This window comes from Cariama cristata, unplaced genomic scaffold (assembly GCF_000690535.1).
Source record: "Cariama cristata isolate BGI_N322 unplaced genomic scaffold, ASM69053v1 scaffold21235, whole genome shotgun sequence".
In the NCBI taxonomy this organism is placed as follows: Eukaryota; Metazoa; Chordata; class Aves; order Cariamiformes; family Cariamidae; genus Cariama; species Cariama cristata.
The window spans coordinates 6,649-20,246 of NW_009618450.1; the positions used below are offsets into that span (position 1 = coordinate 6,649).

The 13,598-nt window shown below is 35.4% G+C and overlaps 1 protein-coding gene across 1 annotated transcript in view; it reads left to right on the plus strand.

The window, feature by feature from the left end:
• Window positions 1-1,532: 1,532 nt before the first annotated feature.
• The window catches only part of TMTC3 (transmembrane and tetratricopeptide repeat containing 3), a 25,693-nt gene continuing 13,627 nt past the window's right edge, over window positions 1,533-13,598 (plus strand). The window contains exons 1-7 of the mRNA XM_009700870.1: window positions 1,533-1,649; window positions 2,235-2,451; window positions 4,084-4,302; window positions 8,395-8,494; window positions 9,196-9,311; window positions 10,994-11,166; window positions 12,029-12,281. Of these exons, the coding sequence (XP_009699172.1) occupies window positions 2,263-2,451; window positions 4,084-4,302; window positions 8,395-8,494; window positions 9,196-9,311; window positions 10,994-11,166; window positions 12,029-12,281 (1,050 nt within the window). The 5' untranslated portion in view covers window positions 1,533-1,649; window positions 2,235-2,262. The remainder of the gene's footprint in view (window positions 1,650-2,234; window positions 2,452-4,083; window positions 4,303-8,394; window positions 8,495-9,195; window positions 9,312-10,993; window positions 11,167-12,028; window positions 12,282-13,598) is intronic.

The window sequence follows — 13,598 nt, forward strand, 5'->3', positions numbered from 1 at the left end:
CAACTAATACGGTAAACTTATATTGTTAATGAAGAGGTCTCAGATCAGCAAAAACCTACTCACCTTGTGATGCTTTTTCTTAAAGGGCAAATTTAAGTAAAGCTTATGGTTGGTGCTGTGTGGCAATGTTATCTTGTCCCATTAATTTTTGGAACACAGTTAATAAAAAAAGTAGGCTTGTATGTCGGAAAATCATTACATGCTTGTTGTAGGTCCTTTTCAGTAGAACTAGTGAACTTCAAGGAGTAAGGAGGAGTGCACTGTTCAGAAGCTGTTGCAAACAAGGAATTTCAAACTGTTTCTAGCGGGGTGAGAAACAGCAGTTTCTTCTTCTCTGCGTTCTGGGGGTGAGGAACTAAAAAAACTTTGAGTTGAAGTTCAAAAGTGGGCTGTCTTTTCATGTATTCCTGCAGTATGCTTTGTTTTCTTTTTTAATAAGATTTGTCTGGCTGCCAAGATGACCATAAATATGTTCAGACTTAATCTTGGCTTAGTGTTTTTAAGTACTCTGATCCAGCCTGGATGTTGCAGCGTCTTTTAATATTTAACATTGGGGTTTTTTTCCTTTTTTTTTTTTTTATTACAAAGGTGGTGGCAGCTTTGAGAAAAGAGTCTTTCTTGGTTGAAGTAACACCAATAGCCAGTGCTCCAAGTACTACAAAAGAAAAAAAACCCTTCACTGCCATTATGTGAGTAACACTGAATGGACTGGTTTGATTCCTTTTGAATTATCTTTGTCCTAGTTTTTAGTTTAACTGCGCCTGCATTTTGTTGCATGTGTATTCCTTCCTGTACCACTGCTCCTTTACCGCTAGCTGTGATAGGTGATTGCCCTGGTCTCAGGCCTAGGATGCAAACCATAACTGAGACTGCAGGTAACCTGTCTGGATGAGATATATCTATCGCCTGTTTTTAGAGGATAGTATACTTAAATCTGAACACAATTTTAAAAAAAACCCTACAAACCAAAGCAAAAAAAAACACGCTAGCATTTCAGGGTTTAGGACAACAAAACAGACTGCAGCTTCCAAATAACTTATCAGCTTTGATGTGTGAACCCCGATAGATGTAAGACTGGTGTTTTTACATATATATGGGTCCACGTTATCTGGCTAATATTAGCTGTTCAGTGTCCTTACAGATGTTACCTGTCTCTAGTTTTGGGGAAAGTGCTATATATTTTTGTTCAGTTGTCTCGCCTTCTCAAAACAAAGTCAGTGTTCAACTGTCTGTAGCTTTTCAATATCTTTGGTCCCAGCAGTTGGCGGTAATCCATGCTGTGTCAGCCAGTGGTCAAAAAGGATGCCTTTGACCTTTGGTTACCTTCTTATTCTTGGAAGGTAGAACAGTGTTTTCAAACAACCCAATACATAATAATTTCACCTTTTGATCAGGTCACCAATATAGTTTTTTTAAAAATAATCATAAAACTGCTGTTTAATAATTTCTATGGTTTAGGAAATTTATGCAGCATGAGAGAAAATAATGTCAGTTCATTTGTAATGTCTTTTTTGCATACTATTTTTTCTTTAGACAGGACTGTCATGAACATTCAGTGACATCGCAGTAATTGGCAGAGTTGAGAAAAAAAATGACCTTTTCATGAACTTCTATGAAGAATGCGAATGAGCAAAGTGTGAGCTTCAATGGTAAGTTTAACTTTTTATTGTTACTAATGTCCTTTACCTGTTCTTAAACACCTATATTTATGAAGTTCTTCAAGTTTCCTGTTTGCTCTTCAGAATATTTGAAATCTGTTTTTTTAACTGCTTTTGAAATATTTTGAGAAACACCTTTAAACCTAAAAAACATGAATAATTAACAGTCTGCCTTTTTGATAACTTAGTATTATGTGTCAGTGTGTTAAATTACTCACGGTTCTAGAGATCTTCATTTTCAAAGTTCTCCAGTTTGCAGCATTCACTTGAACTGCATAGCTGTCTGCTAAAAACTACAGCACAACTTATCGATCTTCTCTTTTTAGTAAAACGTGAAATGTAGCAGTGTATCCAGCTTGTGTGAGGACTTTTTAGGGGTGAGACTTTTTAGTGAGAGTACTTCTTTTAAACACTAAATTGTGTAAGATGTTTGAGACTTGAGGAAAGCTTTCTGCCTTACTGAGTTTTAGATATGTGGTGTCATTAACTTCTAAAATATTAGATGTCTTAATTTGATTTTGTCAAGTTTAGTTTTTAATCAGTAAAACTACTCAAGTTTCTGTCTGTATGTTTCAGCTTTTGTCCATGAAAACTCTTAGAGAAGATGGCTGATGTAAGCCTGAAGGAAGCAGCGCTAATAGTTGGTGTGGTGGCAGCCTGCTACTGGAACAGTCTGTTTTGTGGCTTTGTTTTTGATGATGTTTCAGCAATTTTGGACAATAAAGATTTGCATCCTTCTACTCCATTAAAAAATCTGTTTCAGAATGACTTCTGGGGCACTCCAATGTCTGAGGTAAACTGTTAGTGAGACACTTTGAGGCTTCTAGGAAATAGAAAAAAACCTTGCAGGGATTTTATGCTTCTTTTCTGTAACATGATTTTATCAGAATAGTTTGTTTCTGATAGAATTTGCTGGTCTTAGTGTTTTGTAATATAAGATCAGGAACAGATTTCACTTATATTCTTTCCCTTTGTTCAATTAAAGAACTTGTAAGAAAATGAAGTCATATATCACACTTCAAGATGTTGTGTGTTACCTAATTCCAATATCGAAATTGGACAACTCTGACCAGTTTCCCTTCTCCTGCAAAAGCTAGACATTGACATACAGGGATATTTGTTTCTAATTACAGTCTGGAAGGAAAGATAACACTCTTGAACAAATCTAGGAGTTAGAGAAAGGGTATTTTATCCATTAAATTTATTTGAGTAAGTATGTTTATGTGCATTCAGAGTTTTTTTGTTTGTAGCCCATGTAGAGTAGCTGTGTTTTTATTGGAAAAGCTGCATTGGCATTAAAGTTGTTGATAAACATCATTAAATGGCAATGGCTAAAGGATTTACATATCGTTTAGAAAGTTACACATGGTGCCATTGCTAAGCAAATGAATAAAAATTCTCTGACCATCATAGGTTTTTTGCCTGTCAAGGCATTCTGCCTTGTAGTCTTCTCTTTTCTTATGTCCGTAACATACAGGGTTAGCTCCTTGTGAGATACTAATTGTTAGCTCTACAAATAGACTTTGATACATAATTTTCATATAACCCTGTAATGGAAGTTTCCAGATTCTTCTCCAAATGCCATCTGCCATCTAGTCCTGTAGTCATTGAGAGTAAGTGGGTTCCTAAACTCCTACTTTAAAATGTTACTGGGAGTATTTTTCAACATGTTTTCACTCCAAAAAAACCATAACCATGTGGAGTGGGGAAAAAGCCATCTCATGCAGTGTTGATTTTGCACTCAAAACCAATTGAAAGTCAGGTTAATTTTAACTAAGTAAGGTCAGGTTAATTTGATCATTCATGGCTTTTAAAATATTTTTTCCTATCTTGTGTTTTTGTCTGTCTGTATGTGCAATTTGGATCCCTGTGTCATCCCCCATCCCATTCCCCCCACCTCTCAGTTTCTTCTTTGTTTTTCTTCCTTTGTTTTATGGACACATTCAGGAAAATATCAACAGGCTGTGGGTTGACAAATGCCTTTTAGAGCAGGAAGATGGTGTTAAGTGTCATTTTTTAAAGGGTTTATGGATGGAGTAACTGGCAACATAGAGATATTGAAAATATGTAGATAATACGTTTAGCTGAACGCACCAAATTTTTATTTTATAAAATACTGATCTAGAACATGAAATGGCACAGTGATGAAAATAGTTGAATAATACATTAAAACTATGTGCAAGTAGGAAAAATAGTCAGAATTAACTTCTCTGTTTAACATTTTAATTTTAAATCAGGTTTTCATTTAATTCACTAGATTATTTTGTTTTTTAGAATTACTGATTTTCAGGTCTTTATTTTTAAGTTATATGGCTGAGAATGGAGAGGGGAATCATGTATGTATAGATTTTTAGAAAGATATTTTGGAGTAAAAGTCTCTTTGTAAGTTTGGTGGTGACTAATCGATTTATTTATTTTCTTTTAGGAGAGGAGTCATAAATCTTATCGTCCCCTTACAGTTCTTACGTTTCGCTTAAACTACTTGTTCAGCGAGTTAAATGCAGTTTCTTACCACTTTCTAAATCTGGTCTTTCATGTGGTGGTTTGTGTAGTCTTCCTCAAGGTCTGTAAGCTTTTTCTGGACAACAGAAGCAGCGTAGTTGCATCCTTGCTCTTTGCAGTGCACCCAATACATACTGAAGCGGTAGGTATAGCTGTAATGTGCTTAATTTGTTCAAGCTGTATTAATTAACCTTAAATTTAATGTTTTTTTGTAGCTGTTTATATATTGTAACTCCAAAAAGTGTGTGATTTCACTTGTACTTACTCTACCCTTTGCAATGAGCGGTGGAGGTGACAAATTTTAATGCTCGGAGTTGTTTGGTATTCCATGCAGCTACTTGAAAAATAATTAAAGAAATATTAATTTAGTTATTAAATAACTTCAGCCTCTGCTATGAACATTGGCTTTTATGATAATGGCTACTTTAGCTTACATAGATATGTCTTCTGTGATAATTCATCCAGTATCATATTTTGCAGATAATGTGAATACCTCTTAATTCATTTCCAGAATCGCTAAACACTCCCCTCTAGACTAATGACCAAGTCTGTTCTGTCCACTTTCTTTTATGTCAATGTATCTATCTCAGTAGGGCTTTTTCTGGGATTGTTGTTGCTATGCTACATCCAGCTTAGGGCCATTCTGTTTGAACCTTCCAGTTTTGTACATATCCAATACAAGAAAGTGGAAATAAATTTCTTGCCTCTCATATTCACCTTTCCTTTGATTCTGAAACAGTTTTTCACTGCTATGAAAAACATTATTTATACAAGCTGTCTGATTATATACTTTTTCATGGTCAACCAGGCTTGCAATGTTGTGGAGTAAGTGGAATTTTGTGATTGCCATTCATCAGATTTGTTTTCATCAGAAACACTGATGAAGCAGATCTGTGGAATTCTCTGCTGTTACTTCTGTACGACTTAGATTGGCTTTCCCAGATTCCAGTTCATAGGTTTTGCGAAGCCCATACTCAGTCTTTTTTTTTATTGTAGAATTAGGTGATTTTCAGAAAACTGGAAGTGTTTAAACCTTGTGCTTCTCTGGAGGTGTTATCCCGTTTTAATTTTTGTTTGTTTCTTTTAATGTGGGTTTGGGGGGTAAGGGGCAATGTCTTTTGATCTTAAGAAAGTACAAAGGGTTTGCTCTTACCTTATGTTGCATTTTTTTGGGTCCTGATTTGTTTGGATAAAGAGTTTGCATCTGTCTCTTTTGGCCTCACAAATCCCTGTCAGTAGCAATTCAGTAGCCTGCATCTGTGTATTTTGAGCAAATCTTTATAGGAATTAAGTTCATGAGGCTTATACTTGGCTGCTATTTGAGCTACTAGTATATCCTTGCTAGAATAAGTTAGTGGCATGTTTAAAAATGCAAAAATTAAACACCTAAAAATTTTTGCTTGCTTGTGTGCTCGAAAGCACAAATCCCTGTAAAATATGGGTTAAAAAAATAATTGGTTAATTTCATTTGGCTTTCTGTGTCTTTGAAAAGACATGCTTTAAATTTCAAAGTTTGGCTTTGCCTTTTTGTGGTAAATGTGGTAGTATCTTTACAGGAGCATTAGCAAGTTGCTAGTGAATTACATTAGTGGTTCATGGCTTAAATCATCCTATGTAATTTTACTGCTTTCATTCCACATATGGTGATCCTTCATTGTGCTTGAACTGTCAGATTCTATATGAGATAACAGTAACACAGTTGCTTTTAGTACTATGCAGCAGAGTTAGCAAAAAGTATTGTACAAATCCTGTGAAATGTTGTGTAATGCAAGCTCGTTATGTAAAGCAATGTATTACAAAGTTATGAGGTACAGTTGTGAAGCAATTTGGTAACAAGTGTGTAATCCCGGTATTAGCCATATGAGGGCACTTGAAGACTATGCGATTGGTAGAACTTGGTGCTGTACTTAAAACAGTTCAAGACTGAGATTTAAGTGCAATTGTAATTGAATCCCCCTGCTGTTGTGCTTAGATATACTCAGTGAAGAATCAGTTAAGGGGTTTTCTTCCTCCTCCCCCCACCTTTTTCAGTTTAAGCTTTCTACTTTTGAGAAATAGTGCATTTTGTTCTTTCAAGTGTTTGCATTGAGAATTCTGTCTAACATGCAACCAAAAAAGAATTCTTAGAGTTGGCAGTTGAGACTTGTGCACATGTATAAAAGGCAAAACAACTGGAAGTTTCTGTACATAGAAAACAGAAGGTAATAATGAGCTGTATTTTAGAACTGGGGACTTGGATGATGACTAACTTATTCAGACCTCAGCAAAAACTCCAAAACAGGTCTCATTCCCAGTTTTTATATCGTTTGATGCTACTTTTGGTATCTTTTGTAATTGAAATGTATCTGATTTGAGTTCATTCAAATTAGTCTTCTACTTACTATTCCCCTGCACAAGAGTTTGAAACAGCAGATGCAATACATAAACATTTCAAACCATTACCTGTCTTATGATAAATAGTTTTTTCCTGGAAGAGTTAGCAGAGCAGGATAAATAGAGAATAATTTTCTGCTTGAGTTCAGAGAGAAGCTGGGCTCTTGTGGTGGTAATATGTAATTTTCTGAGGAAGATTTTTTGAGGAAATGGGTTGAATAACAGAATCATGGTTTCATTTGTCCTTGTCTTTAGGATTCCAGTTCAGTCTTTCTACCTACTTTGCTACTGTTCTGGCCAGAGGCATGTTGACTACCTTTACAGCTACGGGATGTCAACTAACCTTGTGAATGCTGGAATTTTCTCTCATAAGTCATCTTAGTATCCAGAAATAGAACCTCTGTTTTGTTGGTAGGGATTTGTGGAGTCACACCAGCACACTTGCTTTACTAATGATCTTTTTCAACTGATCTATAGATAGAGTTCTTTTTAATTTCTGTCTTAATGCTGGACAGTTTTGAGACCCAGACCAAGAATGGTTGAAACATTTTTGAAACAAACACCTGTATACTATCCAAAAAGTTAACACAAATTCTGATGTCCTATCAGTTGTGCAATGTGTTTTGTCTATGCATGATTCAGTGAGTCCTTTGGTAAACGTACGCTAATTCCAAAGGAAGCACCAGAGCATGATTTCAAATTCAGTACTTTTCTTTACACTGTGACCTTGGATATTGAGTTACTTTCTCTTTTTATGCTGTGCTGGATCAGTCATGCTTGACCAAGAATGTACCTAACAATAAAAAACTTCTAGCTGGGTCCGGATGGCTGAAAGTCAATTTTCAGCATCATCGTAATTAAATAGTGAGCTGTGAGGTTTCCTTAGCTAAATATGACCGTCTGCCTTGGGATAGCATGCTATTTTTCAGCCAGCTTACTTGCAAAAATTTGGATGCAATCAGAGGCATTACAGAGGAGCACAAATGAGGAAGAAAGGCAGTCCTAAATGGTATTGTGGTCAGCACAGTGACTACTGCAGTAAACATTAAGATAGTGATGTGTCTTCCATCTCTGATTGTTGGCTGCACTTTAGTGTTTTTTGAAAACAGCTCCTGGAATGGAAATTAATCTGTATTTCACTGGGGATTTCAAAACAACCTTCTGTCCTATGGATTTTAGCACTTCTCCAAATGTTCATAAAATCCATTCCCCTCTGTCTCATTACTAGAGGGGGCACTACCTGCAATTTTAATACTTCCAACCAAATTATTCAGAGAATTGCCAGACCTGTAGTAAAGCCTGAGTCATTCTTTAACTCCATTGCACAGAGCTTGCCATCAGTTTATTTGTAACTGTTGGCTGCTCGCCTAAGAGCTGCCATAGCACCAGTCAAAGGAATGCTGCTTTCAGATTCAGATCTGTTCAATCAGAAAAGGTATGAACAAAAATAACATAATTGTATCTATATGCCACTGTCTGCAGGTTGTATATATGCAACAGTCCTTGTCAGGCTTCACTTAAAGCGCCTATTGATGAAAGCTAGTTTCTTCCAAGTATTATGAAGGCGGCAGTTGTTATCCTGCCCAAATTCTGCCTCCAATGCTATTTGTGGCTATGTTACCAAAGATAAAAGAAAGTACAGTGTTTCTCAGTTGTCTGGTTAATGGTGATACTTAGGCGCACATCAGCCACCTGTATCATCCTGTTCTCGAATTCAGTACTGATAGAACTGAAGGCAGCCTTACTCTTCTTAGCCTTTTTTGCTTGGTTTACAGATCTTGTTTATGCATATCCTGATAGTATACCGGTCATGCACTATTCTAGTACTAGAATAATCATCTTGGGTTTTTTTCTTTTTCAGGTAACTGGAGTTGTGGGCAGAGCCGAACTTTTATCATCTATCTTTTTTCTAGCTGCTTTTTTGTCATATACAAAATCTAAAGGACCAGATAATACCATAGGTAAATGATTAACAAATATATACATAATTTAATTTCTGTATCACTGATAATAGAGCTTTTAAAATGGTAATATGAGTGTATTAGTTATTCAGCAAGTATATGCAAAAACCCTTCAGCTCCAAGATACCCATGTAATAGTACTTTCCTTTATAAATTACCCTTTTTTTTTTTTTTCCCCAAGACTTAAGCACTTTTTCAGTTGTAACACCTAGACTAGGGGACTCTTGCACTGACCTTTAGTAATGCAAGTAAGTGGAAGTATGTTTAGATGCATCAGACAGTCACAAGTAAGCTGCAAAATTTCAGTGGAGGTGTGGAAGGCTTGCTGCTTTTCCAAAGTCAAACTGACCTTTTGAAAATTCATGACTCTCTACAAAACATTCCATTTGAAAAAGTGTTCTGGTGAATTAGGAAAGATTTGGGTTTTTTTGTTTTCCTATCATAGATGAGTCTCTTGCCTTTCATTTAGTACTTTCAGTTTAAGGGAGGCAGTTTTAAACTGATACGTGTATGTTACTTTCTGTAGAGCAAAACTGGTAATCTTCACTTTAATAACAAATGACATACTGAATAAGTTTATAGAACATAGCATGTTCAAACATGAAGAGCCAAAGTCTTCACTTTTTAGGTTAATTTACTTTATTAAATGTTTGGATTTTTGTAAAGTGGAACATTTTCAATAATGTCTTCTTTATTTGCAGTGTGGACTCCAATTGCCGTGACTGTGTTTCTAGTAGCTGTTGCAACACTGTGTAAAGAACAAGGAATAACGGTGGTGGGGATATGCTGTGTGTATGAAGTATTTATTGCTCAAGGGGTAAGCTGTTGAAAAATAAATTGGATTTCTTCTTGGGAATTCTGTAATGAGATACTAAGTACTTTGAAGTGTCATATTTCAGCACTGATTTTTGTTGGTTCAGATTAACTCTGTAGTTCTGTTATATTTTTCAGATTGTTTTTAACTCAACTAATGTTTAACATACATGGTTCATGGTGAGGGAGTCCAGTGACTTCTTAGTTGTCCATTACATGCCGTACAGAGATGTTAGCAAATATACTCAAAGAATTGATGTGTCTTAATGGAAACCTAAGGTTTTAGTTGACTGAGTTTTGCAAAGACCAGCATGTAATAGTTTTGATTAAAATCTGAGGTGCATAAAGATGGGGGATTATTTATTTTTAACTCCTGTAGTAAAAATAGAGAACATTCTATATACAAATGCATTTCATCATATTCTAATGAATAACCAGATGTTTTGGAGTAGTCTTATTTGAATCAGAAATATTCTTAGGAAATCTGTTGTTCTGAGAATACCTTTAAATTTAATTTCTGGTCTGATAGGTTTCATCTTAAGCATTGATAAGTCTTTAAGTTAATAATAATTTTTGTTTAGAGAAACAAGATGTTCCTGCAATGAAATAATTCTTGGCTTTTTAATAGTCAAACCATAGGCAATTTAAAAATGTATGATTGCATAGTCTAAGAAAATTTTCTAGTTTACTATTCCTTAATTACTTGAGAAATATTTTGTGAAAACTGCACCAGTAAAAAAGATTGTCTGTCTTGGGAATACATATTGAAGGCCGAAATACCAAAAACACATTGTTTTTGTACTCACAGAAATACATGTGTTTTTAACTATTGGCTTTGCAAGTCTAGTGAATAAGCATATAATTTTTCAAACTGGTTTTCTAAGGAAATCATCAGTATATGACCATACTTTTCAGTCGACGCTTCCTTTCTTTTAGTAACTTTTGATCTGATCCTCAATTTCATGAAAGTTTAACAAGTTTGTGTAAGTCAACTGAGTAGAAAAGATAAAATCCAACCTGAGGCCTCTTTTGAGGGTACAGGTGTAGCGTGAACTAAGAGTTTGACCAGTTCTCAAAAATATCAGTATCTATAGTTCAGCCAACCAGTAAATGTGAAGCAATAAATCATCCCCAGCACAAGACATGAAGACCTAGCAAAAGAGGTACACAGGGTAGAAGTTAGGGTTTGTAATGGGGAACGGTGCGAGAACATAATGTTCATGAGGCAGGGAGAGATAGGTTACTGCAGTAGAGGCATAAAATAGAAATCCAGGGCTAATCAGGAAGTGAATAGTATTTCTACCATTCCTAAGGAATTTTGCTTATAGGACAAGTTTTCAGAGGGGCTGATAATTCTAAAAATAGCAATTTCTGTGGTCATACTTGATTTATTGAAGTCTCTGAAAATGGTACAAATTTTTTAATCTGTCAGTGCAAAATATAGAACTACAAGCATACAAGTTCAGCTATGATAGTGTTTGCAAGAATAATTTAATAGTTACTTTTATTAGAATGGTGGACTTATTCTTGGGTATTTTCATGAAACCTGTAAGAAGCTGAGTTAAGTAACTATTGGGAGCAGGCATTTAGACAAAACCAAGGGAAAAAAAAGATTGGGGAGCTCATATTTATCTAAGGGATTATTGAGTACATTCTCTGATTAAAAACATTTTTTTTCCTTTGCAGTACACCTTGCCAGTGTTGTTGGACACAGCTGTACAGATTCTTCGAGGGAAGGGCAGTATTCCTTTCTCTATGCTCCAAACACTGTTGAAGCTCATAGTCCTAATGTTCAGTACACTGCTGCTTGTAGTTGTCAGAGTCCAGGTTATCCAGTCTCAACTTCCAGTGTTTACAAGGTAATAGTAAACTGTCTCTTATTTACAGACACTGATAAATAAGATGTAACTTAAAGAGGTCTGAATGAAATGACCAAAAATACATCAACTTCAGTGCTTGTTAACTTATTTTAGTATTGGTAAGCAATGACTATACAATATTACTTTTTTTGTGAAATTGATAAATGGTGTATTTCAGTATCTGTTGACAAGAATGTCCACAACATTGAGGTATCTAAGCAGGCATTCATTTTTAAAAACTTCGGGTTGTTAGTTTGTCTTGGTAATTCAGATATTCATGTTTTATTGCTAAAGTATTTTTTATTTGCTATGTGTTTGAACCTTGGCTGAATATTCCAAACCTCTTAAGTTTTTCATCTTCTACATAGAAAATATATTTTTGGTTTTAGGTATGTACTGTGCAGAAAACATGGTTGTCTGCAGATACAATGCTTGAAGATAAGTGTATATGAATGATGTTAGAACTGAAAAACTCATTTTTCTTAAAAGTGTGTGAGCAGTATAGAAATACAGGCATCTAGTATTTTCCCTGAAAAATAAGACAAACTATTAAAAATATGAACAAGGACCACTGAACCCAACTTTAGGTGTAAATCATTCTGTTTCTTCAAACTTTTGTTGATTATATCCCAAACCAATTTCTTAAACTTGGAGGAGGCTCCATCCTGTGCCAAGAGGAATCATCATGCATCGTTCCTAAGTTACAAGTCTGACAAATGCAGGAAGATTAGGATATTGTACATGTCTGCAATTGGTAGTTCTGGCTACAAATCTAAAGTTTGCTGGTTTCTGAGCACAAAGGGGATCAAGACCATACCTTTTTTTCATTAAAACCTCCTTTTTCTCCGTTCTTTTGCTTTAGGTTTGATAACCCAGCTGCTGTTAGTCCATCCCCAGCAAGACAGCTGACTTTCAACTACCTCCTCCCTGTAAATGCTTGGCTGCTTCTCAACCCCTCAGAATTATGCTGTGACTGGACAATGGGAACTATTCCTCTTGTGGAGTCTTTGTTAGATGTTAGAAATGTTGCCACCCTTACCTTCTTTTGCTTTCTGGGATCTTTGATTGTCTTCAGTCTGCGATATCCTGGGGATTCCTCCAAGACTGTATTGATGGTATGAACTATGCATTGTTTTTGTCCTTTTTTTAAGAGTGTAAGTGGCTCAGGTTGTTTGATCACGTCTAATCTGCTGTGACGTGGAGATATTACACGCATCTCCTTTGGGCTGGAATGAACACATAAGAAAAGATGAAAATTGTTGTAGCAACAAATCTGTTAAAGTGCAATTAAGAATGTCACTGTCAGGGATGAAATGGAGAAGAATAGACAAGAGATGAGAATAAATATGCCCCTTGTTACGTATTTGCAAACTGTATTGTGGCCTTTCTCAGGTAGTCAGAACTGAACTAGCAAAGGGGGCTTTTCAGTAGAAATTAAATATGTTTTAAGGATCGGAATGCATTTCCATCCTGCAAACTCTCTACCTTATTTAAATGTCAGTAGTCATACTATGCATTTAGCAAGTGACTTGATTTTCTTTCTCATAGATATAAAAGAAAAGGACATATTTTGGCATTTAGGAATATAAGTTTTCCTCTTTTGTTCTTTTAACAAAGACACTCTTCTGTACTTTTTTCCATATTCTAAGGAAAAACTAATTTTGTCAACCTGTAAGATCAGTTCCTGTTTTTCAGTATTATATGAGCTTAAAATTGAAATGGATTGAAAGGAAATAAGATTTTGGAGGAAGTGGAAAGGAGCAAATGAGCTAGTATTTCTTTATCCAAACCCAGTCACCTTTTTGATTGCTTCCATTGCAAATTTTCACAAGATTGATGATTATGTGATACTGTGTTTTTTATTAAATCCATGGTGCAATTATTTGTACAACAAACCTGCATGCATAGATCTTAGTCTGCTTCAGAAATAATGTACTTTATTAATACATAACTCAGCCAACAAAAGTTTCAGATGGGTGGGAATATTTATGCACAATTTAAGACTAAGGATTTCTTTGCTAATGGGCTGACAAACTTTGATTCACCTCAAAGAGACCTAACATTGTGGTTCTGACTCATATGGGTTTTCTTGTCTTGTTACTGGAGTGAGGCAATTTATTTCACTAGAAAATCTGTAAAAATTACCTGTAGTATTGCTGATGAAGCCTCTTGTCCTGAATTTGAAAACTGTAAGAAGAAAAGAAACTTAGCTTATTGATATAATAAATGTGCAAGATGACATAACCAGAAAAAAGTTTTACAGATTTACAGCACTTAGAAAATATAAGGGAGTAGATTCATTTTCCTTCTTACATAAGCTGAAACAATTTTTCTCCAGTGCACTGATAACAGTAGAAGTGTGTGTGGGGGGTGGTTCAGTTTTTTTTCATAGGACAGCCCTTGAACTTTAAGGCTCTTTTATTTCCCTACCT